At 43.8% G+C, this 24686-nt stretch overlaps 1 protein-coding gene across 4 annotated transcripts in view; it reads left to right on the forward strand.

The window, feature by feature from the left end:
• The first annotated feature begins 1754 nt into the window (after nucleotides 1–1754).
• Nucleotides 1755–24686, forward strand: part of LOC146179789 (deoxyribonuclease TATDN1) — a 30816-nt gene continuing 7884 nt past the window's right edge. Inside the window, exons 1-7 of one of the 4 annotated variants that reach the window (XM_084579348.1) lie at nucleotides 1755–1874; nucleotides 7705–7774; nucleotides 10625–10719; nucleotides 13474–13537; nucleotides 17056–17208; nucleotides 20469–20641; nucleotides 24522–24598. In XM_084579348.1, coding sequence (XP_084435474.1) covers nucleotides 7726–7774; nucleotides 10625–10719; nucleotides 13474–13537; nucleotides 17056–17208; nucleotides 20469–20641; nucleotides 24522–24598 — 611 coding nt within the window. In that variant the 5' untranslated portion in view covers nucleotides 1755–1874; nucleotides 7705–7725. Of the gene's footprint in view, nucleotides 1875–1928; nucleotides 2390–7704; nucleotides 7775–10624; nucleotides 10720–13473; nucleotides 13538–17055; nucleotides 17209–20468; nucleotides 20642–24521; nucleotides 24599–24686 lie in introns of those variants that run through there. The other 3 variants (XM_084579349.1, XM_084579350.1, XM_084579347.1) reach the window with 3 other exon arrangements.

A 24686-nucleotide genomic window follows, 5' to 3' on the forward strand; every position in this document is an offset into this window, starting at 1 on the left:
AACAAGAAGAATAAGGTTGGGATGGAGCGCATTTGGCAAGCACTCGCAGAATATGACTAGCAGCTTACCGGTATCGCTTAAGAGGAAAGTATACAGCAGTTGCATTTTACCTGTACTCACCTATGGGGCTGAAACGTGGAGGTTAACTAAGAGGGTTGTACTTAAGTTGAGGACAACTCAGAGGGCTATGGAACGAAAAATGGTAGGGGTAACATTAAGTGATAGGAAGCGTGCAGAGTGGGTCAGATAAATAACTCAAGTTACTGACATTCTAGTGGAAATTGAGAAGAAATGGGCATGGGCAGGACATGTAGTGCGAAGAGAGGATAACCGATGGTCGCTTAGGGTAACAAACTGGATTCCAAGGGAAGGAAAGCGTAGCAGAGGGCGGCAGAAAGTTAGGTGGGCGGATGAGGTTAAGAAGTTCGAAGGGGTCAAGTGAATGCAGCTAGCACAGAACCGGGTTAATTGGAGAAATATGGGCGAGGCCTTCGCCCTGCAGTGGGTATAGTCAGGCTGATGATGATGATGATGATGATGATGATGATGATGATGATGATCAGGGTGACTACGGAGGACGATATACTCTACGTGTAGTTAGGCTTCAACTGCACATATGTAGAAACATGTTTTACAAATTCTTTGCATCAGCACTTATAATGCTGAACTAAAATACCTAGAGAGCAGCGCTCAAATACATTTCGCATTACCAGGTGCCATTATCCTAGAGCTTTTTTTTTTTCATCGGAAATTCGGGTTCAGCATGATTGTTGCTTGCAAAAATGTATCGCTTGTCGAGAGTGAAATGATTGTGCTCCCCCCACCCCGGCCACTTTCAAATCAGCTCCCATGACTGCGCCTCCGCGTACAAAATGGTCGTGCAACCGCAGCTTCTACCCCTCTGATAACCACTTGCTTCACCTGCTGTGCATGCTCCGAACGGAGGAAGCTGATTCTGCTGCATTGTCGGCGCGAAGTGTTAACTCGGCGACCGACTCAAATGCGGTATAACCACCAGCGTGACCCTCAGATCGTGTGCACTACTATCGACGGCGTCGGCATCGCGTCTTCGTGCTGCTGCCCTTTGGGCGATTACAATCTGTGATAATTACAATTAGCGTGCTGTCTCGTCGGTACCTTTTGTCGCTATCCTTTGTGTCTTTCCGCGCTAGTTGCAATGTCGCACTCATTAACGAATACACACTAACTAGCTCAACTGTCTTCCATGATTACAATCTACCTGGTCCTCATGTCTACGTGACAACACATTAATGACTGAGGAAAAGCTCAAAGCTACTGTTCGCTCTATTTTTCTGGAAGAAAAAACCTAACAAACTTGATCGAAAACTGAAATCTCGCGTCATTCAAAACATGTCAAATTCAAACTAGCCGCCAACCATTCATGAAACCCAGAGAGAGAGCGAGAGCGAGAGAGAGAGAGAGAGAGAGAGAGAGAAACTCTTTAATGCAGAACAGAGAATTTAGCCGGAGTTAAGAATTCCCTGGAATGTTACTCTACGTAGGAAAGGGAATTATAGGAAGCGAAAGACAGAAATAGAGGTGTGCGGAAAATTGAAATAATCCATGAAACCCGTATGAAACCTAGCCCAGCTGTGTGTGCGTAGAGAAGCGATGATTAGCGTAATTTTCGACAACTACACGTAGTACATAATGACTTAGAAGCCAAATGTATATTTTGCTATCATTTTACAGGTGAAGACCAGACTGCGATGCAAAATAAAATATTGAAAAGCGTCGCTACAAGCCTTGCCCACGCTTTCATTTGTCTACCTGTGTCTTATGAAATCCGTCCATTGCGATGCATAGATCTTTGATCAGACGTGATCATTCTACACGCGAAGGTATGCGATCGCGTAAGTAGTCATTTGTGCTGCTTTGTGGTCTTTCATCCTTGATGAACTTTGGGAAGATTACACTCGTGCTAGCAGCGTGCGTGTGCACTGTACGCATTTAAACCCATCCGTGTGTGTGTTGCATGGTGGTTTGGCTTTCTGCTCACCCCGATCGCATCAACTGGCAGCAAAATCTCTGACGGTTCCACGTTTTGCGGTTTGGATTGTGCATTCGTTTCCATCGGTTGTGTTCTCTTTTGTTCGCATCGTTCATTCGGGACGCAGGAAGAGGAAGCTCGGACGATGTGTATGCTTTCTAGTCGCCGCCGTCTTCCGTCCAAACCGGTACCGGCACGTCCGGCTGGCGGCGCGGGGTTTAAACCGCGTCTCCCGTTCGAGAAACCCGTTCTGACTTCCGCTCTTTTGATTAAAACAACCCCGGGTGCAAGTAACGGTTCCTTCGAGCAGTGTGTGCGATGTGGAGTCTGCGCACGTCATGCGCCCAGTCGCTGCCAAGAACGCTTGAGCGATCACAGGTGAGCATCCGCGCTGTATTGCACGCGTGCAGCCAGCGCACAGCCTCTTGCGCGCACTGCATATGGCCTGCGCGTTTCATCGCCGGAATTGTTTCTTACTTTCTATATGCAGATGTAAAACATCTGCGCAGATATTTCACCGTCTATACGATTCCGTTATGTTAAAAAATCGTCAGGGCAGGATGCCCCACAGTTCAGCAGCTACGCGCGCATCGCTTGGGTGAATGCTTCGAGAAAAACAGCGAATCGGCATGGTTTTAGAGAAGAGTATAAACCGGCCAGTAAATGGCAGCTACTTAGCTTGCTTATTTGCGCCTGGAGATTACATACCATTTCTTTTTCTTCTTAGTGTTGCTGAAACCGGAGACGTACTTGTTAACATTCGAACAGTAAATAATCCTAGGTTAAAAGTATTATATCTATGCGGCTCTTAATGTCGTAACCTGATTACTTTTCTACCAAAATGCGCCGCGTTGCCTTGGGGCTCACATATGCTGTGTCAGATGTTTCACGGTAGCCAGTGAGGCAAATGAATTAACTGTCTTGTGTCTGAAAAGGCAGTCTTAGAATAGGTTTGAGGCGAAAATTGTAGCTTGGCCCATTCCTGAGACTGGTGACCTTATGCCTCTACATCTTCAAGTTTTTGATAATAATAACATAGGAAAGCGAGAGTGCTCAAGCAAGGCGATGGAACAACCTGTCCACAATGCTCCTGCCAGCCAATTACTCTAAGGGAGAATGAAAACATCGCAGACATGCTTGCAAATTGATAAAACAAGGAAGTGCTGCCCTACCGCATTCTACATGTGTGAGGCAAGGATTAGACCTTGTAGATCAATATGAATTGAACAGCATGTAGCACATCACATGAAAGGGTGTACTTAGGTGTGGAGCAGAATTGAAACATGGCACCTGATTTGTTCACTGTGTGATTGACACGTGCTCAATCAGAAGAAAACCTTTCCGCCTAGTGAGGAAGAAGAAAATGCATACTATGCACTATCGTGTGTTGTAGTGTACAGCAATGTATGACTGCAAGGAGCCACAGAGAACAAGATTGAGTCCAAATAAGGACCCTGTGGAACCCCAGCGAGAGCAGATTAGAGCATGCACTTACTTAGCACATCACAAACTTTGCCATGCAAAGCACCATAGAACCCAGCCTGCTCACCATTCTTGATCAGAAAGGCATTTGCGGGGATGTCAAGTGTGCTTGTGAAATACATTCGAACTAAATCTGCCCAAATGTGTAAGTTTGGCGACAACTGAAGAATGGCTGTAACCAGTATGGAAACTCTGTTGAGATGGGGAGAGAATATTCTCCTTCCACAGAAAGCCTACGAGGGCACAGTTCAAACTGCTCTCGAATGTCTTGCTCAGAATTGATCCAACAGCCTATGGGTGTCAGCTTCATGTTTTCTGTTACCTATTTAAGTGAGGGTGTGGTAGGATTATGGGTTGGACTTTTCTATTTAAACCAGAAAATGTTATACCAATATCCTGAAATCATTTCTCTAGTATCATTTGTGCAGCTGCAAAGTAGATACTGAGCAAGAGTTATACTGAAGCAAAGGAGAAAGATGAGAGTATAGAAGCCATGGACACATTAGACCTTCGAATTAACTAGTTCAGTTGTGTATTTTGTGTTATATTGGTCCCTGGAGACCGTGAGGCTCTACCTCCTCATGAAACATCGTCTGTGGGCGTAGTGCAGCTTCTCACAGTCATCACTTGCTTAGGGCAGTTACTTCCTCCACTGCATTTAAGGAACCCCGTTGAAACTTCGTGTCAAGCCTGTGATGGGTGAGCAGCAGTTGTGTTGCAGCCATCAAAACGCATACTGCGCGAATGCCTCGCCTGCTTACTCCACTCATTTGAAAGAGCTCAACAGCCCAGCTTTTATAAATTAACCCCTTCAGCACCAATTAAATTTTGTGAAAGGAAAAAGAAAATTTTTTTTTTTTGCATCATGCATGATCAGTAGACCCGGCAGAATTCAAATATAAAAGATTGTGCTGAAATATTTCTATTTTATTCGCATCCACATATGCGGACATGGAACCTCAAAGCTGCTACATGAATGAAAGCGTTGCTACATTTTCTGCATTTTCTAAGTAATTATTAAGTATGAATAAATGTTTTTTTCTGAGAATACCTTGCGCCTTCAAGACTGTGACATCTGCATGCAAATCAGCATATTATGTGCTGCACTTGCACGAAATAACGAAGCGCCGCGGACACTTTAACAATTTCAGCATTAAGACGCCGTGTCCAGATGCGTAACTCTGAAAGTCCACTGAAGAACTTTTTCTATGTCTATAATCATAATGAAATCTGGCATGCAACATCTACATTCCCTTATTGACACATTCATTACAATAAATAGTATTATTAGGCATTGGTTTAGAAGGAGGCATGCAAAAATAAGGCCTGCTGATTCGTCCCGCCATAAAACACTGTGACGTCCATCTTTACTTGCTGTTTACAAACAAATTTCACTGTAGCAACAAGAGATGTTGCCAAACACTTGACAGGGCAGGTCCAAATGTTATGGGTGCAAAATTCAAAGGCAGAAATTCGCACTCCGTGCAAATATATAGTGAAATTTTGGTCGCATCCACATATGTGGACACAGCGCTTGAAGGGGTTAATTTCCAGTTGCCTTTTTGTTCGATGGTTCTGTATACTTTCATTTTACTGCTTCAATAGTAGCAGCAAAGGTGAAAAAAGAACCAATTATTGTGTTCTGAGGTAATCACCAAAAGAGCTCTACTCAATTTTCAAAAACTAGAAACTGAAAAGTTAGTCCAAAATATGTGTTTGGTGCTGGGTGTCGGATACAAAAAAAAGTCTGCAAATGCTTGGGAGCTCTGAAGGAGTTAGTGTTAGAAGGTCGGGTTGCATATAGATCTGCTTCAAGAATGCTGGAGCAACTTTATCAATGCCTGGAATTCTAAGATGGGCATTAATATGTCCATCTTATGGATATTAATGTGGGGGGTTATCATTTCTGCAGGGGAACATACAGCAAGAATACAGTGGACAGGAACGAAACACAAATATATCAATGCTCATCCAAGGGAACAACAGGCTGCCTTTTATCTACAACAAAGGGACTGACCTTGGTTTTCTTATCTAATAGACAGTTATGAACTGTAACTATTCAGTATTCCTTGGGAAAAAGTACGTAAAATTTGTTTTCCACAACTGCCCACTTCTGTGTCCAAAATTGGGAAGCCAGTGAAAAACCCTAGTTGATTGATGGGAGCTCTGGGAAAGAAAATGTAGGGGCGGCACTGAGACAGAAAGTGAGCAGCATAGATTCGAGAATGGATGCATAATCATGGTCAGCTGGCCATCATGGTCATGGTCACAACAGGCTATTATCTGTGGCAACTGTTTCGAAGGTAGTTTCTAGTCTTATGGCCCCCTTCTCATGAAATGCATCTTGTGGAACTGGTCTGTTATAGGTGTTGCATGAGCCAGGCTAGTAACCTGCTTAGTCTTCTTTATTTTTCTTGTACAAGATGAGGGTTAGCTTCAATACTACCCACCCTTTCTTTCCTAAAGGATGCCTGAAACGGCACTTCCGATAATATTCTAATTTGAAAAATCCATAGTGGTTGTCCTTGTGAGTATGTGTCAAATTTAAAAGCTTTGCGTGTAGCCTATAATTTAAAAATAATTTTTAAAAAGTGCTCCTGTCAACTGCTTGCAATCAATCAGTGCAACATCTCACACGCTCCCTCCCTGATGACGTCAGCAGCGCTTGCTGGGTACGCCCGCTCATTGAATGTTCCCAAGTGACGCGGGCGGGACAGTGCAAGGTTGGGCACTGCGTGATTTGCTTTCTTCATTTTTCCTTGCACGCTGGCACATGCTAAGTTGAAGAGGAGAGGAGGAGCATAATTTTCGATCGCCCATATCTTCAGTGCTAATGAAGCTCACCTAAGAATTTCTGTGTCACGGAGAGGAGCGATGGGATATCTATTGCTCATGTGCATATTTTAGTTTTCGTAGATAGCATTTCATGGTCCCTTTAACGATAGGTCTATCAATTTTCTGTCTAAAGCTCACTGCCAAGTTAAGACATGCAAGTTAAGACACAGCACTCATCCTCTTGCTTTTCCATGTTGTTTTTGTGTGAAAGCGCTCGCACGATAAACACTTAATTGTGCCTGGCTCCTGTTTGGCTCCGACCAGATTGTGACATCACAGTCAGCTTGCCCTGACATGGGCAATTTAAATGATGCGTTCATGCAGTATTATCTAAGTTCAACCCCTAGATAATTGTACTGCAACAGCACCACTTCTTATGGTCAGACCCAATAAAGAATGTTTGTGGCTTGCATATGCCAAGCTTTGACGAAAAGCAAAAGCCTTCAGAGTGAAGCAGATTTGAATCAATGAATTCCTCATGGGAAGAAAGTGCAGAAAGTCGTGGCTATAGCCTCTGCTACTTACCTGCTTGTTAAACTGCAAGTGTCTCGCACTGTGCATTGCATGTCATCGTCTCCTACTTCCATCTCTGCACAGGAGCTTTTGCACATCCTGCTTGACTTAGATACGTTAAAATCTTCCCATTTTTTTGCACTCCTGAACCTTTTCTTGGTGTGAAGCAACAAGTTCAGGTACAAGTATTGTTCAGCTTCCAATGGCCTCCTAGTTTCTGTCCTGTAGGTGAGGGGATACAACAGTAGTATAGGTTTCTTCTGAGGGGTAAATTTCTATTCATGACCTGTGATGAAAGCCTTTCTTGTTTCCGTGATAGGCTGCACAGTCCAAATCTGGGGTGAGTGTTTGGCCCAACTATGTAAATTACACGATCTCTTTTGGTTTGGTTTATGCAGCTCAATGCTATCGATGACACCTTAGTGGGGAGCTCCAGATAATTTCTGCCACCTGGGGTACTTGCGCTGACATTACACAGTACACAGGCGCCTTGCATTTAATTCCATCGAAACATGGCCACGTAGCTAGGATGCCCCAGCTCAGTATGCAAGCACCCTAGCCACTGAGCGGCCATGACGTGGCACTCTTGGTATTTCAGTACCCATTTTAAGCTGATGTTTCCTTTTCAGGCAGCTGCTTTGATTTTGTTTGCATTTGTATAGTAAGGTATACAAGTTCAAAATAAACAAAGGGAAAAAAAAAAAAAAAACGTATATGAATAACTAGTGATGTTTAGGATTAAAAGGTTGAATTTCAGGGGAAAAGGATGGCAGCTACTGGGGTTCTGGTGTCCTGGGACCGCCTGACAATGCGACTATCTGTGTTGGTGGTTCCCCTGATGAGTTAGTGCCGTTTTTTCGCAGTGGCCTGAGGACAGGAGCAGCATGGCAGCAGCCAGGCGCCGGCTCATTGACATTGGGGCCAACCTGACTGGTGGGTGGTGTCCTCCTCTGGCCAGAGGCCGAGTCAAGCTGAAAGGCTGTGTGCTGCTGCTCATGATGTGACTTTATGCAAACTCTCTCTTCTTCCAAATGGGCTGGCATTTAAAATAGCAGCTGCCAATTTTTCTTCACATTTCAGGTACTTAGCAAGTGTGGCTAAATTCCTGCATAAGTTTTGCCTGTGTCTTAAACCAAGGCTGTCGTTGCTGGCGAATTATCTAGCTGTGGTTAATTGTTGGGTTTTGTGATCCCTTTATATTACCACAGAAGGCCCCACTGGTGAACTTTATGAATGCATGCCTTGTAGCAAAGGCATGCATTCAGGTTGTGTCATTCACTTGAAATAAGCCTAGGGAATCCTTTCTGCATCACTTGTCTCATACTTTTGGGATATCAATCGAAATGTGCCTTAAAGATGTATAAAATTATGTCAAGCATCCGATAATGTGATAAACATGGGAAGTTGACAAGCGTTGGAAGTGCAATAGAACTAGCTTTTAGTCCGGTTGATGCGTCTTGAAATTGTAACGAAAAGAGGGAATCAGCAGATACAAAAGACTGAAATGAGACATTCGATACGGACAGTGCTGAACTTTTAACTGTGCTTTGTTGTAACATACTATTGCCACACAAAACGTTTGACATGGGCATATCTCCAACTACTCCCATCACATGTGCATTGATGGCAGCTCTGACCACTCTTATGTAGCCACTAGACGTTGTAGATTGCAAATGGTTTACAGGAAAGGAAAGGCACAGTAATTGTCACACTTCTCATTGGACATCTGATTGCACTGTAAGGGAAAGGAGGAAGGTGGTAATGAAAGAAGCAAGATAAAAAGAGGTGTCCTAGCGGGTGGTTGCGGAATAATTTGGACCACCTGGGGTTCTATCTACAACGTGCACGTGCACTGACAGCATGCAGACACATTTACGTTTCGGCTCTATTGAAATGCGGCTGTTGTGGTCGGGTTCGCACCCAGGAACTTCGGTTCAGTAGCCGAGCGTCTTAACCATTGAGCTACTGTGGTGGGTCTACCCACTAAGTAGCCATGTTCCTGGTTGAACAAAGTCAAGTGTCACTTACTTAATTATCTTTAATTACTGATATGAAAACCTTTTAAGATTTCCCGCTCATATCTAGTACTTCCCCTGCCCAAAATGGTGACACGCTCAAACGACTGAGTTTCATTACACTCTCTGTAACTGATGCAATGAAGTGCCAAATGCCTTCCTTCCTGGGTCTCCTCCTCGTAGGGAGTTTTTATGTTTTTGTGAGCATTTAGCTTACCTGAATCTCTTGCCCGCATGCACTTTTCCACAGGCCAGCGAAATGCAGTAAGTGGCAACAATCTTGTATAAAATGAAGAGTTTCACTGGCTTGATTTTACACGCTTCTTTCTTCTGCAGTTCTCACACAAAGACCAGCCAGTTTGCAAAAAGTGCAAAATACAGTGCTTACGCCGTGTGTTTCACCCAGCTTCTTGACATTGTGGATGACTTTATGTAGGCGTGGTATTGTTTCAAATTTTTTCATTTGAGCCAATGACAGTGGTCCACAACCTGGCTTCAGCAGCAGCAGCATTAGGGTGCTTCAGCTGCACCCTAATAACCGAGAATGGAAAACCTGCTGCCAGCAACCTCTCAACCTGCTGTATCAGGCTATATGCCATCCTGTGGCAGCTGCTCTTCTGCACTGCATCCAGAAGGCGTCCCATTGCTGCACCACTCTTGACCAGCTTTGAATGATTAGTAGTTTCACGCAGCATCGATACTCTTTGTCAGGGGCGAAAACATCCAGTCCAGCAAACATGAGCATTGTCATGGAAGCTTAGATGTAAATCAAGGAAAATCTTATAGCCTTGTCAACTGTCAATTTCATAGGGTTAAATTTAGGCCACAATGCAGGCCTAAACGCAGATAAAATATCCTTCACTATCGCCTGGTGACAGCCTTAGAAAGATAACATACCTTAACACACGAATCACATGGCTGTTGTTCAGCGATAGGCTAACCAGATTGTCCATTTTAGCGGTGAAAATACTGCACAGAACTGGCGTGATGCCAAACTTAACACATTCTTTTCTTTTGTAAAAAAAACATTTGCCTTTAAACTCAACATCGGTAGCCTCCAAATAACGAGGCAGCTCAGAAAATGACCCAGTACTCAAGGATACTCGGTTTTGAAAATGAACATCCCAACTTTCCTGTCCTTGCCCATCCATTCCAATGTCTCTTTTCTTGTGTACTTGTCTTTCATGTTTGCTGGTACCCCCCCCCCTCTATTTTCTGTTAAATCTTCAAGAGGTTGAAGTCACTGGAAGGGACCTTTGTTCTGCTAATGTGCGATGATGTTTGCAGTATGTCCACAAATCGAGAGGTGTAGTTAAAAATGAGTCAGGAAGCCATGAACAACTAAGTGCAGGCTAGCAGGTAGGAAAGAGAGCCTAGAGAAAAAAGACGTGCAGCGTCAGTGTATTCCAGGTACTGACGCAGTATGGGTACCGCTGAAAACGTGGCTGCAGGGGAGAGAGAAAGAAATAGTGTCATCATCACTAGTCATTTTTCCTCGTTGTGTAAAAGCAAAATACCCCCAAACTCATTTTGCCACTTACTACTTCTGACGAGTGGGAGGAGATTATAACATCCAGTTAGCTCTCTTGCTGTTGATTAATATAGCCAGAAGGAATAATTTATTTCTACACTGGCTGGCGTTGTGTCTCAGGGCAAGTCAAGCGATTGACACTCTTCATATGTAAATCTGGCACATATAGATAGGGTGACAATGTACTGGACTGGCCACCCTCTTATGTTGTGACTGTCCTTCTGTGGACATTTTCAGACCCCATGTTTCGTGGCCTGTACAATGGATCGCGCAAGCACCCAGATGACCTGGACCAGGTGTTGCAAAGAGCAAAAGCCAACGGAGTCCACAGGGTCAGTGTCTTTCATTGCCGCCAGAGTGAACGATGAATTTGGGAACAAAAAAAAAAAAAAAAAGCAGCCTGTCTCGTCAACTTGATTCTTTCTTCATTTGTCTCACTTGGTGGGCTGTTGATCTAGCAGTTGGCTCACCTGTGACCATGCACTTATATGGCATTAGTGATCTTTCCCTCATTGCCCTCAAAGGTGATGTGTATCTTAGTAATGTGTATTGGAAGCTTGCTGCAGCTACCTGTGGGCCTCCACAAGTCATACATTTGTACACTTTTTACGAGCAGATCCTTAATGTGAAGTACAGATACACACAAAAGTTTTTGGAACGGAAAAACCACGACGAAGGTGAAGGCGGCAGCTGCCTAGTGCTGCGGCCATACATAGAGGGACGCATTGCGCAGGTCAAGCAGTAAGTTCCCTGTGCACGATTGGGTTCACGGCTTCACGCAGTTAACCTTTGTACAGGTTTCATCTTTTAAGGAATCATGTGACAGTATATGCACACTAGGTGAGTCATATTTTGCAGCAAAAGAAAAAAAAGAAGAAAGGGACTAGAACAAACATGTAATACACCGCAGGCGATACAAGTACAAATATGTGTTCTACAAGACACAACACAAGTTTGAATCTTTACCGACTTGCCCAATTTTTGGTTTTAATTAGGGAGGTGCGAACTTTTAACGTTGTGGACCATGTCTTTTATGTTTGAAATGTGTCACTGTTGTGTATTAATCCTGCCCAGTGTGTTGCCTGTTAGTCAAGCTCTTACACTATCATGTGGCCAAGCCTTGTGTGATTGTGTTGGTGCAATCATTTCCATTTGTTACATTGCTAACTCATGTCGTTGCACATTTTGGGTCATACCACTGGGGAAGTTTAGATTTCCTGAGCTGGCTTTTATTGAGGGGTGTCACATGAGATTATCTTGGCTAATTATTATGTATGTTGTTCACATACGGTCTTCCTTTCTTTTTTTTTTGCTTCTGGCAGTGTACTTATACATTGCGTCAAGGCCAAGGAGCTTTGAGCATGTGTCATGGTGTGAAAAACGGCGCAAGGCAAAGGAATGCATTTCACCGGTGCTGGCACTGAGCAGAATCTTTTATTGCATACAGACAATGTAGAATAAATATTACATATACAACACAAATAACAGCAATCACTAAAAGAAGGAAACAAAGGCAGGAAAACAACTTTCTTACAGGTTAGTAGGACCTAACTTACGACAATATAGTTGGTTTTCACTAGAACCTCTGGCTGCAATGCTTCAGCAGCGCCTCCCTGTTTCCATGCTCATCTGCAGTGGGCACAAACATAGAGATGCTTTCTCCTACCTTACAAATTATTAGGGTGTCTGTTTGATCTATGCCACACACAGTGATGGAATGTGACGGGATGTGGGGCACATAAATCCAACCTCTTCACCATCATCACTTGCCTCCAATGCTTTCAGTAAGCCACAGCAAGTGCACAAAGCAGTTGCACTCCATTTAATAATTAACCTGGATGGACAAGTTTGCACTCCTCTCAGCTGAATTATCAAATCCACAATCATCTGGCAACATGTCTCTTTCTTTAGTGAAAGTGCCATTGAAGTGTAAATGGCATTTAGTAGCGGCATTTGTCAAAGCTTTCCTCTGTCTAGCATACGACAATGCTGCCATGGAAAGGGGAAAGGAGCTTTAATGAAAGTTGTCTCATGCTCTGTGATTGTGTTGAATTGGCCCTGAAGAGGGAAGAAGGTTTGCATGAGATTCGGTCTATCGCAAGGAGTTTTAGAGAGTGCACCCCCAGTTCCACTCAAGCCAGAGTTAAGACTCTGAAGAGGTCTTGGAGCTCTCATCAGATGCAGTTGGCTGCAGAAGCTAAAACAGCAACCAAGAAGGCAAAGCTTGATGAAGAATGTTAGTTGTCCAGAGTATGTTATCCCAAAGAGGGAGCCTGCAAATAACAAAAGGAAAAGGAATGGCCATTGAAAAAGATGTTTCACATTGCTAAAACAACAAAAACTGAAGAACTTCAAGGTTGTCAAGCTGCACTAATGGAAAGACAATCAGCATTTTTAGTGGTTCTATAGAAGTTAATAAGTTCATTAGTTTTAGAAAGAGCTAGGGCACATCAACAGAGGTCAGGATAAGGGACTCTGGTAGCAGTTTTTAAGGTGTCAGGTGTCCTGTGCATGCAGAACGACCATGTTGCTAACACCAGAGAATCTTGTCAAATAAGTTCATTATAGTTTTAGAAAGAGCTAGGGCACATCAACAGAGGTCAGGATAAGGGACTCTGGTAGCAGTTTTTAAGGTGTCAGGTGTCCTGTGCATGCAGAACGACCATGTTGCTAACACCAGAGAATCTTGTCATGCTCAGAATTGTAGAAAGAAAATGTAAAAAAGAGCACTGTACAATTTTTTTCATGCACTGTTCTAGGCTACTGGATTTTTTGGCTGGTTTATTTTTTTCTGCAGTGCAGTAAGGAATATGCTGCAATACAAATAACTTACTTGGAAGCATTTTTAAATGTTCAAGTAGCAGCTCAGCATGCATCATGATGCACTTGCTCTGTATGCATCTGTAGCTTTCTTGAATTAGGTTTTCGTTTGCTCCAAGCCCTGTGAGAAACGTTTAAATGGCTGACAAGTTCTTTTCTAGTGGAGATGGTACATCATGATGGCCCAGTAGTGACCATGCACAAGTGACTTGGTAGTAGTAGCAATGACACTGTGACGCTCAGGATGAGACTGGCTGCCTGTGCAGATGCTTGTGACTGGAGGCAGCTTGGAGGACAGCCGCAATGCCTTGGAACTGGCCACCACTCATGGCAAGTGTCGCCCATTAGTGCAGGCACAGTGTTTGGTGCACACCATTGTCAATGCATGTGTGCAACAGCATGTTGTACTCCAGGAACAAGCAAACTTGTGGCAACTCCCTTGGTTGACAACTTCAGCAGCATACTATGCTCTTGTTGGGTGGCCTTTATTTTTTTTTTAAAGGGTGCAGCTTCAGGCAATATGGTGGGGGAAACTCATGACGATGAAGGAAAACAAAGCACGCAAAACAGAAATTAGGCTAAACAAGCCGAGGCTAACAGAGGCAGCCCCAAAAAAATGTGGCGCGCTGGACGACCGGTATGTGGTAGTGGTTAACAAAGCAGTAGCAGGGAGAAAAAGAAAAAGTTTACTGTCTGATTGCCTCCTATTGAATCTAGCTGCTGCACAATGTTGTGTCATAAAAAGGCCACCTTGCCAGTTCCTCTTGCACTTCACCTTCATACACTAATTATCTCTATATCGTCAAACCACCATCTGCTTGCTAACCAAAGTCAGTGTTGCTGACTAACAATGTTCGTTTTGTCAACCTCACATATTTTGTTTTTTGCTGGTTGCTGCACAACCTCTTCACATTTCAACCTTTATCCAAAAATGTCTTGCCAGTAGCATCTTGATTTCTTTTCTACTCTCATGGTTTCGCTTTATTGTGCTGGTTATCATTATCATTCTTCACAGTGACATTGTCTGTTAACCACCTTGTCCTGAAGGTAGAGATGTGCAAATGTCACATTTTTTGGGTGTGAAGTCATTGCAAGGAATAGAAATTTGCAGACATGGATATTCATGCAGCATGTGTGCGTGAGCATTGCTTTTTTGCAGCATGCTGCATGATGACGTTATCGCTTAAGCAAAAAAATTACAGAGACGATAGTGCTTGTATCTGCATCAGTCTGAAATCAAAGGTTCCTGGAGGGTTCAATTCCCATGTCAAAGAAGCTAACTGAGTTGTGGTTTCATAGCGTCACACACTGTCGTAATGTCACCGGTGTATTCGATTCCCATCTCACCCTTCTGTATGAAAGCAGTTGTCTGAGTTTGCAGCTCCTTCCACTCGACCATGCCAACCAATCTCGTGATATCATGCAATCTGCCGACCTATCAGTGCAACAGTCATGTCACCTGACAACACCTGCCAGAGACATGCTTGTGATTTTTTGAGGCTGTGAGGTTTCAAACAGTTGACACCGAAACCGCTGTACAATTTTATCAACATTGGGGTACTAACGCTTAGCATTAAAGTTGGGTCCAAGTCAAGTATTTTTGTAGTTTAATATGCTATTACAGGTGCTTTCAAATTATATTTGAAATATGAATGCAGGTAATTAAAGATAAAAGCAAATGCTCTTGCACAAAGCACAGCTTTGAAAAAAAGAAAAAAAAAAAAAGAAGGATGTGTCGCAAATTTTGTTTTCATCCTTCATGAAGATATTAATATATAGCTGTAAGGCCTAGTAGGCATTAAATATGGGAGGGGAAATTATGCAGTAGTAGTGCTAGTAATTTTGTTGTAGGCTATGTTTGATGTTTACAATTCTTTGAACATAATTTTGTCAAGTGAACAAATTGTTAATACGACAGTTTGACTTGTTAATATGACAAAGGAGCTTACTGAATAGGGTGCACTGTCACCATGATGCACTGATGCCTTCTGGCTGTAAGATTGACATCACTGGTATATTTTGGGATGTGTGCTGGTAAAACAGAACAGGATGACGTGTGAAAGAAACACAAAAGAGACAGCTTCAGCTACAACACAACCGAGACCATCCTCTCCCTGCTCCCTGATGTACCTGAATGCAAAGTGCCGGGCTGCAGTGTTCACAATGGCATGTAATCCACTTAGTGATCACATATTAGCATAATCAGACTGCAAGCACCAAGATGGGCTGAAACAGCATTGCAAACTGAAGATGTGAGAAAATTAATCATGCCAGGTGGTTGATGCTCATTTCCTGTGCGCATGACTGTCAAGGCTTGTGTTTTTTTCGCAAGTTTTCTTCTTTCTCTGTGGCCGAAAATAATAATAATAATAATAATTGGTTCACAGGAAGGGAAAGGTGCAGTATCTGTCACACTTGCTTCTCTGGACACCTGAACCGTGCTGTAAGGGAAGAGAGGAAGGTGAGAGTGAAAGTGGAAAGAGAGAAAGAGGAGCTGTAGTGGAGGGCTACGGAGCAATTTCAACCACCTGGGGATCTTTAACATTCACTGACATCGCACAACACACGGACGCCTCTTCGTTTCACCTCCATTGAAATGCAGCCACCATGGTCTGGATCGAACCCGTGTACTCCAGCACAGTAGTGGGGCGTCTTACCACTGTACCACCGCGGCGCGGCTCCAAAAATGCGGAAAATGCGCATTATCCAAATTTTTATGTACGAAAATTGTGAATGATGAGAGTGATCACCTGGAAGAAACTGCCGCAAGAGCTCTGGAAAGGCATGGCTTAGCCCATTCTACTATGCTTCACAAGCCCTGCTTCAATGCTTGCCCCGCCTTTTCATTGCGATTGAAAACAAAAGGTTTGCTGTTGCCCGTTCTTTGTCGCCGTCATGTTTGCAACCAGTCATCTGCACAGTGGCGCAGTTAGTTCTCCGATTTTCAAGGGAACAGTGGCTGTCAGTGGGCAACCGGCACATTGGTTTTATACAAGACTTATCGCTACTGTGTGTATTCTGCAAGGAAAGCCAAGTTAACTGAATTGAGAAGATTTGAAAATGGTGACTAGTAAAATTATGGTGTGCATCAAACCAGATAACAAATGCCGTTATCTCCTACCTACTACACTCCTACCTACTCTTTTTGAAAAATCAATGGCCTTTGCATGTTCCCCAGCTGTGAGTCAGCATTTGACTATGGCTGTGTTTGAGGCTACAGAAGAATTGGAGTGATTGTAAGGAGTGTGAAGGGCATTCTACCCTTTGTCTTCCAGGGGACAAAGCGTTTGTCCATGCAGCTCTCATGGCGAGGTGGGTCTGAGATGGTATATAAAGGCGATTCGCTGTTTCTGTGAGGAGTGTCAGATTTCTCCTAGTGCAAGAACTAAAAGGCTGCACATTGTGAACTTACTCAAATGACAAATTTATGTGCAAAAACTGAAGAGGGAGTTAAGAAGAGATATAAAAAAGCAAAAAAAAAAAAGTGGTTAAATATAAAGTGCTGTACTAGTAGTATGAGTTTTTAGTCTGCTTTTAAATGAAAAACAGCAATTGTTCTGGTTCTGTCTATAGTAACAAATTCCTAATTGTTATGATGCATTCTTTCAAAATTATTTTCCACATTAGGCAACTTTCGGTTGTGACATAAAAATTATATGGTGTAGGACCATCCCCTGACCAAGATGAATTTTAATTGAACTGTGAATTTCTGTGATGGCTGTATAGCTTTTGTTCATGGACGGATTCTAATGAGTGGTTCTTTTTTTAATACGAATCCTTTGCGAGGCTTCGTCAAAACATTGTACTGTGGTCATGATGTCTGCTCTTTTGATGCGTTTTGGGTGCAGAGGGCATCCTGTGGAGCACAGTGGGATGCCACCCGACTCGGTGTGGGGAGTTTGAGGGCCCACACGGACCCCCTGACCGGTACCTGGAGCAGCTGTCCGCTCTGGTGCGGCAGGGCGCCGGCAAGGTGGCTGCCCTGGGCGAGATGGGGCTCGGTGAGCTCCTCACTCCCCCACGTCTTTCACCTTCCGATGAGCACTGCGGTTTATCTCGAACACTGTGTTGATCCTGGTTGGCACAAATCAACACCACACTAGGCCACTAGGTTTCTCCACACTACTTGTGTTGTACAAGTTCGGCAGAGATTTTAAAGCGAAATTGACGCTGAGGGCTTACTGATTTGTGTGGGGACAGGCTTTCCACCGTGGTTATCAGAAGCAGTTGGCATTGCATGTGACCCAGAAAAATCTTTGCAGGAAATATGGCTTGCTAGCTTAGAGTGAACATCCTCTGTGGCAAAAGGGGAGTTGTGAAACACACAGCCAGTGAATTACTTGCCAAACTTGTGAGTGTATTTTTGGAACCACTCAGTGGATGCTTGCTGGCAGCTTATTCAGTGGCGCTCCTGTATGTACCATTCTTCTGTGTGTGCTTTTTCAGTTTTGAGCATCGTTTGATCATGAATATCAACTGGCCCAGTGCTCTACAAACACAAAGAACATGAGTTGATTTGAGCGGCATTGACCAACAACACCAAGGTGTTATTTTAGTGCCAGGCAGTGCCATAATATGAGAGAGGAAAAGAGGCAAACAAGAAGGAATGCGTGAGGAAATGAGAGTAATGGTAAGGTTCCTCCAAGCAGGACAGTACATCTATTGTGATTCAGCAGCCACCTGTGTAGTTATTGCAGTGTCACAGTCACTACAATGGATGCTAGGACACTTTCAAATCTGTGTATTTGCCTTCTCTTTGCTCGCAACAAGGCATTCAACTAATCTACCTTACACATTGTCAACTACAGAACGACAGAAGAGAGCACAGAATCAACCAGACATAGGTGACAAGGTGCGGTTGTGGTCCTTCTACAGGCCTGTTACAATGGGACATTGGATATTTGTCCCCTTTTCATGTCACAGCTGGCATTTTGTGACGAATTGGCATAGGTCTGACAAACTTCTTGTAGAGACAACTCCGTTCGAAAAAAATCTCAAATATATGACACAAAATTTTACTCGCTGTGCCTCACACCAGTCAGCATGATCTCCTAGAATGAGAGAGACCGGTGAAGCACTTTATTGACAGCCATCTTATCAGTCCAAAGTGTTCCAAATCAGAATTAAGGCAAAGACAGCATTGCTATGTTTACTTGTTCGTGCTGCTATCCACCAGCTTGTCACTAGTGTTGTTTCTAACAGGAGATAATAATAATAATCTTAATTATCACAGCGAAATGGCCCGCTGTGTGACCTCGCTTGTGTGACGTAGCTCGGCATCATTGGCAAGGCACTGTGGATACAATATACAAAAGTAATTTGAAATATCAATGAAAAAAACGAAAAAGAATGACTTGAAGATAGGTTACACATAACATGGAAATAAAATCAAGGAGCAGTTACAGCAAGAAGTTTTGACATCTACACTTACATGCCAAAACTTGGGATTAAGAAAAATGTTATAACATGTAAACCCACATAATAATAATAATAATAATAATAATAATAATAATAATAATAATAATAATAATAATAATAATAATCATAATAAGGTTTTATTCACACATATTTTTTTTACAATGTCATTCAAAGCCCGTTTAAACAACCACAGTTGGCTGGTGAGCGGGACTAGACTCTCAAGCTAGAAACATTGCTTGCAGCAAACAAATCAAATTTCCTGTTTGCGACAAATGAACGAGCTGTTTCTGTGAATATACTTGTAATACCTACTATGTACATAAATTTCTTCTTCTTAATTTCCACTAGAATGTCAGTAACTTGAGGTATTTCTCTGACCCACTCTGCACGCTTCCTATCTCTTAATGTTACCCCTACCATTTTTCATTCCATAGCCCTCTGAGAAACGAGCATGGAAGGACATGTAGTGTGAAGAGAGGATAACCGATGGTTGCTTAGGGTAACAAACTGGATTCCGAGGGAAGGAAAGCGTAGCAGGGGGCGGCAGAAAGTTAGGTGGGCGGATGAGGTTAAGAAGTTCGCAGGGTTCAAGTGGATGCAGCTAGCACAGAACAGGGCTAATTAGAGAAATATGGGAGAGGCCTTCGCCCTGCAGTGGATATAGTCAGGCTGATGATGATGATATGCATAAATGCTACCAGATTTATTTGAAATATTTGTATCCTTGCAAAATTTGTTCTACTTGTTCAAAATCCTCATGGGAAATCAAAGACTGTTGGGACCTCCCCTTTGCTTGACTCCGAGTACCTGTGAATTCTGAGTTTGTGCCACACTTAGTGGTGCTTGGAATGTTGGAAACGCCCAAATATTGTAAACAAGGTATTTTGAGCTGGAGGTCTGCTTATTCAGTGCTATAAATAATTATCTAGGATCAGTGATTGAGTCCCCTAGTTTCCTTCCAAAAATTGTGAATTTAAGCATTTTTTTTTGTAGAATTGTGTTGCATGCCAATGATGCCATATTTTCATTTTTTTGCTACTATTGTTGTTACGACATCATTAGGCATGACAGATCGTTGGGAAGGCTGCTCTGCCAACTTTGAAGAGCTTGGAGAAAAGAAAACGATAGCCCTGTATGCATACACTGTTCCAAACATACCATATTTTCTGGTTTATAAGACGCACCCCTAATATTTAGAGGCTTTCAACAAAAGAATTAGTATATAAGACGCCTTTGCTTGACTCCGAGTATGTCCTCTTTTTGCGCACAATCGTGGCGCTGATCGTCGCTGCGTGCGGGCGCTCTGACGTATACATGATCAAGCACATGCAGGAACGAGAAAACATACATGCAATAGCCACCAAACAGTGTTGTAAATCGTAACTGGAAAAGAGGGTCGGCTTGATCTGGGTTGTCTTGTCAGCGTGGAAAGGGCGGGGAGCATGGACGTCGCCACCTTTTGGTATTCTGCCAGTGAGACGGTTGTATAGTTCTAGAACACTGTAATGACTGTAAATATTGTAATCGCAGGCATCGCTACCATTACCGTTTCACGGTAAAGTTCGTCTATGAACATTGCGCAAGACGGGAAGAAAAAAATGCACTTAAGACGCACCATTGTATAAGACACACTGCTGAAAATTTTGTAAAAAACTGCGTCTTATACACCGGAAAATACGGTCACTAAATGTGCCTTCTGAAACATTCTTAGGTGTCCCTGTGAAGCATTGTGAATTCTTTATTCTTCGCTTACTGAATTTAAAGTGTCAGAAAGTTGGGGCCTTCGGCCATGATCATATCACTGGGATCGTCAGTGGTCATGACTGGGATGCCCTGTGCGCAGACTATGACCGGCTGCAGTTCTGTGGGCGGGAGATGCAGCTGCGCTATCTTGAGCTTCAGCTGCAGCTGGTGCGCCCCAGTGGTGGTCTACCCCTGTTCCTGCACTGCCGCCGGGCTGCAGCCGACCTGCTGGACGTGCTGCAGCGGAACCGGGGGCTCTTTGGCGGCGCCGTGGTCAGTGCCCATTCAGTGTTGCCATGAGTAAATTCACGGGGGTGCCTGACTACCATTGTGCAGTTAAATTGCATTAGGTCTTCTCCTTGCTTGAAGAGCTTAGCATATTAATCGGTGAGAGCTGGTTGGCCACCTCCTCTGTCTACAATGGACACCCTCTGGGTTCCTTGCAAGTGAGGAAGAGGATTTTTTTTTTCTCCAATTTTTTTATTTGCCTGCCATGGCAGGTGGAGGGGGTGAGAAAAATTTTAATTTTTTCTTACTCATCCGCAGTCATTTTTTTTTGTGCTGAGTCATTCCTAGTAATTCTCATTTTTTCAAAGTGTTTCCCTTTTTTTTTTTTGTTGTTCCCGACTTGCAGCCACTTTCTGGCTTCTTCCTCCCTTCACTTCAAGTGGGCGGAGAGGGGGATTCCCATTTCCCCGCATTTTGCAGGGGGCAAAGCATACAGGGCACTGTGCTGGACACTGGACACGTTTTCTCTGCGGTGGAGTTTCTAACACTAACGCATTACACATATTATGAAGTTGGATACAAGCAGAGCTGCCAGGAAGGCATTTTCAGCCACTCTCGGAGCTCTGTCTGTTGTCTTGCATTGCATGGCTTCATGCTCTCAGCCCACTTCTAGCCCTTTCATGAAGAATTGTCCCGCAAACATTTCAGTGTCTTTTCCAACATGACTGCGTCTTGTGCTGTGTCATCATATCTTATCATTCATTGGTCTGAGATGATGATGCAATGTGAGACTGCTGTACCACGTGGCTAATGAAGCTGAATTCATGCAAGTATTATGGAAGCACACTGGCACGACCAACCAATCGATATTACTCATATTTAATGGCCCTTACCAACTTACACTGATTCCAGCAGATTGCAATCTGCATCAAGTTAACCTTGAAGAGGTCCCAGAAGACATTTGCAGCTGTGCTGTCCACTTTGTATAGTAGCCAGCTGTGACACTCAGTTCTGCATTATCGGCTATGGATCATCTGTTTGCATCCATGCTGTGGTTTATAGCTGGAAAATTTTTGTGTCAGTTACACAAGCTGCGCGATTATTTTCCTAGCTCTTGCAACTCCACTCTGTTGCTCCCATCAAAGCATCCTCTAGCATGAGCACTCGACTGCACGGATGTGCTAATGTGTTCAAGAAATAATTTTTTGTCGGTTGAAAAATTAAATTCACTACCTAAACACGTTGTGATCCACATGCCCCATCTAAATTCTGTCATTCAGTAATGGCTTACTTGGAAATATTTGGCATTTTTATTTTAATTGTTGCATTACTCTTTCCTGCAACAGTGTCAAGGATTTGGCTGGATGTTGTTGATGTTTTTTTTTTTTTAATGTCTGTTACCTACAATGCTGCAACTGTGGTATTACTCTTATTATGGCCAGTCGCCCCACGTCAGCCGTCAGTGCTTTGTGCAGTCTGCTGCACGCGTGCGTTGTTTACTTTTGCAGCAACTTGGACAAAGCGTGTGCTCGGATTGTGTTTTTGTACCTTCTGGCCTCCCCGTGAGGCAGCGCTTACCTCAGCGCCTGTGTCCACTCTTGCTGCCGCGCTCTCCTCCTCTCTTGTCGTCTCTCCTCGCTAGGATGCAGCTCTTGGCCTCTTGTGCCGCTTATGAGGAGAGGGAGAGTCCACCACACAACTGCGGCAGTGCAGTCGCGTCAGCTATTGTGGAGGTCTGCCCGATGTGCCGAGTGTTCAGTGACCTAAGACAATCACGGGCGGGCCTCAAACAACCAATTGCATATTGTACCTTAGTGTATATACCTCATTTTTATCTTCTTTCAACCCACCCTATTCTTTCTTCCTGTCGCTCACCTCTTTGCTTTCCTTTACCGCTTCTTACTATCCCTGTATTTGAGCCACCCCTATTCAGTTGCTTCAGCTATTAGATAGCAGATACCAAGGCTGGCGAACATCTTTCCCTTTCCTTTTTTTTTTCTTGATTTTTTTTTATTTCTAGTAAATAACCACTTACTACTACTGTTACTCCTGCAGCCGTTCTTGATGTTATCTTGGTATCCCCCCCCTCTCCTTTATGTCTTAGTGCTCAAGAGCCAAGAAGTAACTAGTGATTAAATGAGACACCCTTGATGACAAGGCTGGTCGAACATGAAGCAAGGGCTTGTGGACGAACAGAGAATGCCTGTGGAGTAATACAGAATGTTTTGCCATTTTTCTGTGCTGGCATTGCTGAAGCAGTATGGTATTTAGCCTTGCACCCTGTGGCCACAGTACAGGAGAACTTGGCAGCTTTCTGACCTGGATATCTTTCAAGCAAGGCTCATGCTGTACATGTGTAATCAGCAGTGTGCGTTGCGAGTTTAGTTTGCAGTGCATTGCATCCATGGAGGTACAGTATTTGTGAAACATATACAGACCAATGTGTTAGCTTCTCAGACCTGTAAGCAGTGGTGTCATTAGAGTAAGCGGAACCCTGTGTGATCTAACATTCCAAATCAACATTGGTTAACAGGGTCACTGTAGTGGAGGGCTTCGGAAATTTCGACCACCTGGGGTTCTTTAACTTGCACTGACGTCACACAGCACACGGGCTCCTTTGCTTTTTGCCTCCATCGAAAAGCAGCTGCCACAGCTACGATTCAATCCCGTGTCCTTGGGTACAGCAGTTGCGCACCATAACCACTGTGCCACCTTAGCGGTGTTAGCACGTAATGATCAGACTTGCTACTCTTCATTTTAGCAACAGGCGTTTGATGCATTTCCACCTTTTAGCACAGTAATTGGTTGCCATTTTGCCCCCTCTCCCCACTTGTGATGCCACTGCCACTCTTGTAGTTCCTGAGCTCAAGGGTGCAAACAACACTTCTAGTCACATGCAAGATTATGAATACTTGAGATGCTCAACAAACGTTGTTACAGGGCTTAGAAGGGAACCACTTGGGCTATATAATTTTGGCAAAGACTGAGCATCTTTCAGGTTGCACATTGAGGGTCATAATGCTGACTGAATTGTTTCATGGAGAAGGTTGGTTGGTTTGTGGGGTTTAACGTCCCAAAGCAACTCAGGCTATGAGAGACGCCGTAGTGGAGGACTCCGGAAATTTCGACCACCTGGGGTTCTTTAACGTGCACTGACATCGCACAGCACACGGACGCCTTGCTTTTCGCCTCCACCGAAAAGCTGCCGCCGAGGCCGGGATTCGATCCCGCGTCCTTGGGAACAGTAGTCGAGCGTCGTAACCACTGCGCCACCCCGGCGGGGTTCATGGAGAAGGGGTGGGGCATGGCACAATTACCTGAGGTCTCTTATTGTGGTGTTGTCGTTGCACTGCTGTTCCTGGATGTCACCTGCCTGCAGGCAGGCAGTGAGGTGGTGTCACAAAAGCAGGCAGTGCGATCTGCATATGTCTATCATGTACCACTGTGAATCTGTGCAGCCCACAGGTCTCTCCTGAAAAGCTGTAAATGTGACTCACTCCATCGATAGGTATCTTGTCTGGGCAATGAGGAGCTGAGCCATCTAGATATCGTCGGAGCTCTTTGTTTGTGCCAGTTTGCAAACTACACTTCAAGAAGTGACTAGTTTTAGTGGGAACTTTTCATGTGTTTAAAAATGGTGGCATCATATAGAAGAAGCAAAAAAAAAGCTTTTTGCCACTTCTTGCTATTATTTTTTGAGAAACCTTTGTTTTTCATACTTGCTTTCTCACTTCATCTCTCAGACTGTTATGTCTATGAATTTTTTCACATCGCATTTGTTAACTGGTTTTGTTGCCAGGTGGTAGCAATCTCAAAAGTTAGACCTTGGACACAGTTTACTGTGGTGATGACTACTGCCAACTGTCAGACGTGTCTTGGCGTCAGAAGGTGGTGGTAACCTTCCCTGTGGTTGTTTCTGCTGCAGGTGCACTCCTTCGATGGCAGCAGGGAAGAGGCGGCCGCTTTTCTTGACCTGGGCCTCTACATTGGCATCAATGGCTGGTAAGAGGAGAGGCCCCATTTGTCTACTTTCATTCATACTTAAAGAGAGGCCATGGTAGGGCTGGTACATAAGAGATGTGTAAAACAT

Source organism: Amblyomma maculatum, chromosome 9 (assembly GCF_055883805.1).
Source record: "Amblyomma maculatum isolate TAMU_Amacu chromosome 9, ASM5588380v1, whole genome shotgun sequence".
NCBI lineage: Eukaryota > Metazoa > Arthropoda > Arachnida > Ixodida > Ixodidae > Amblyomma > Amblyomma maculatum.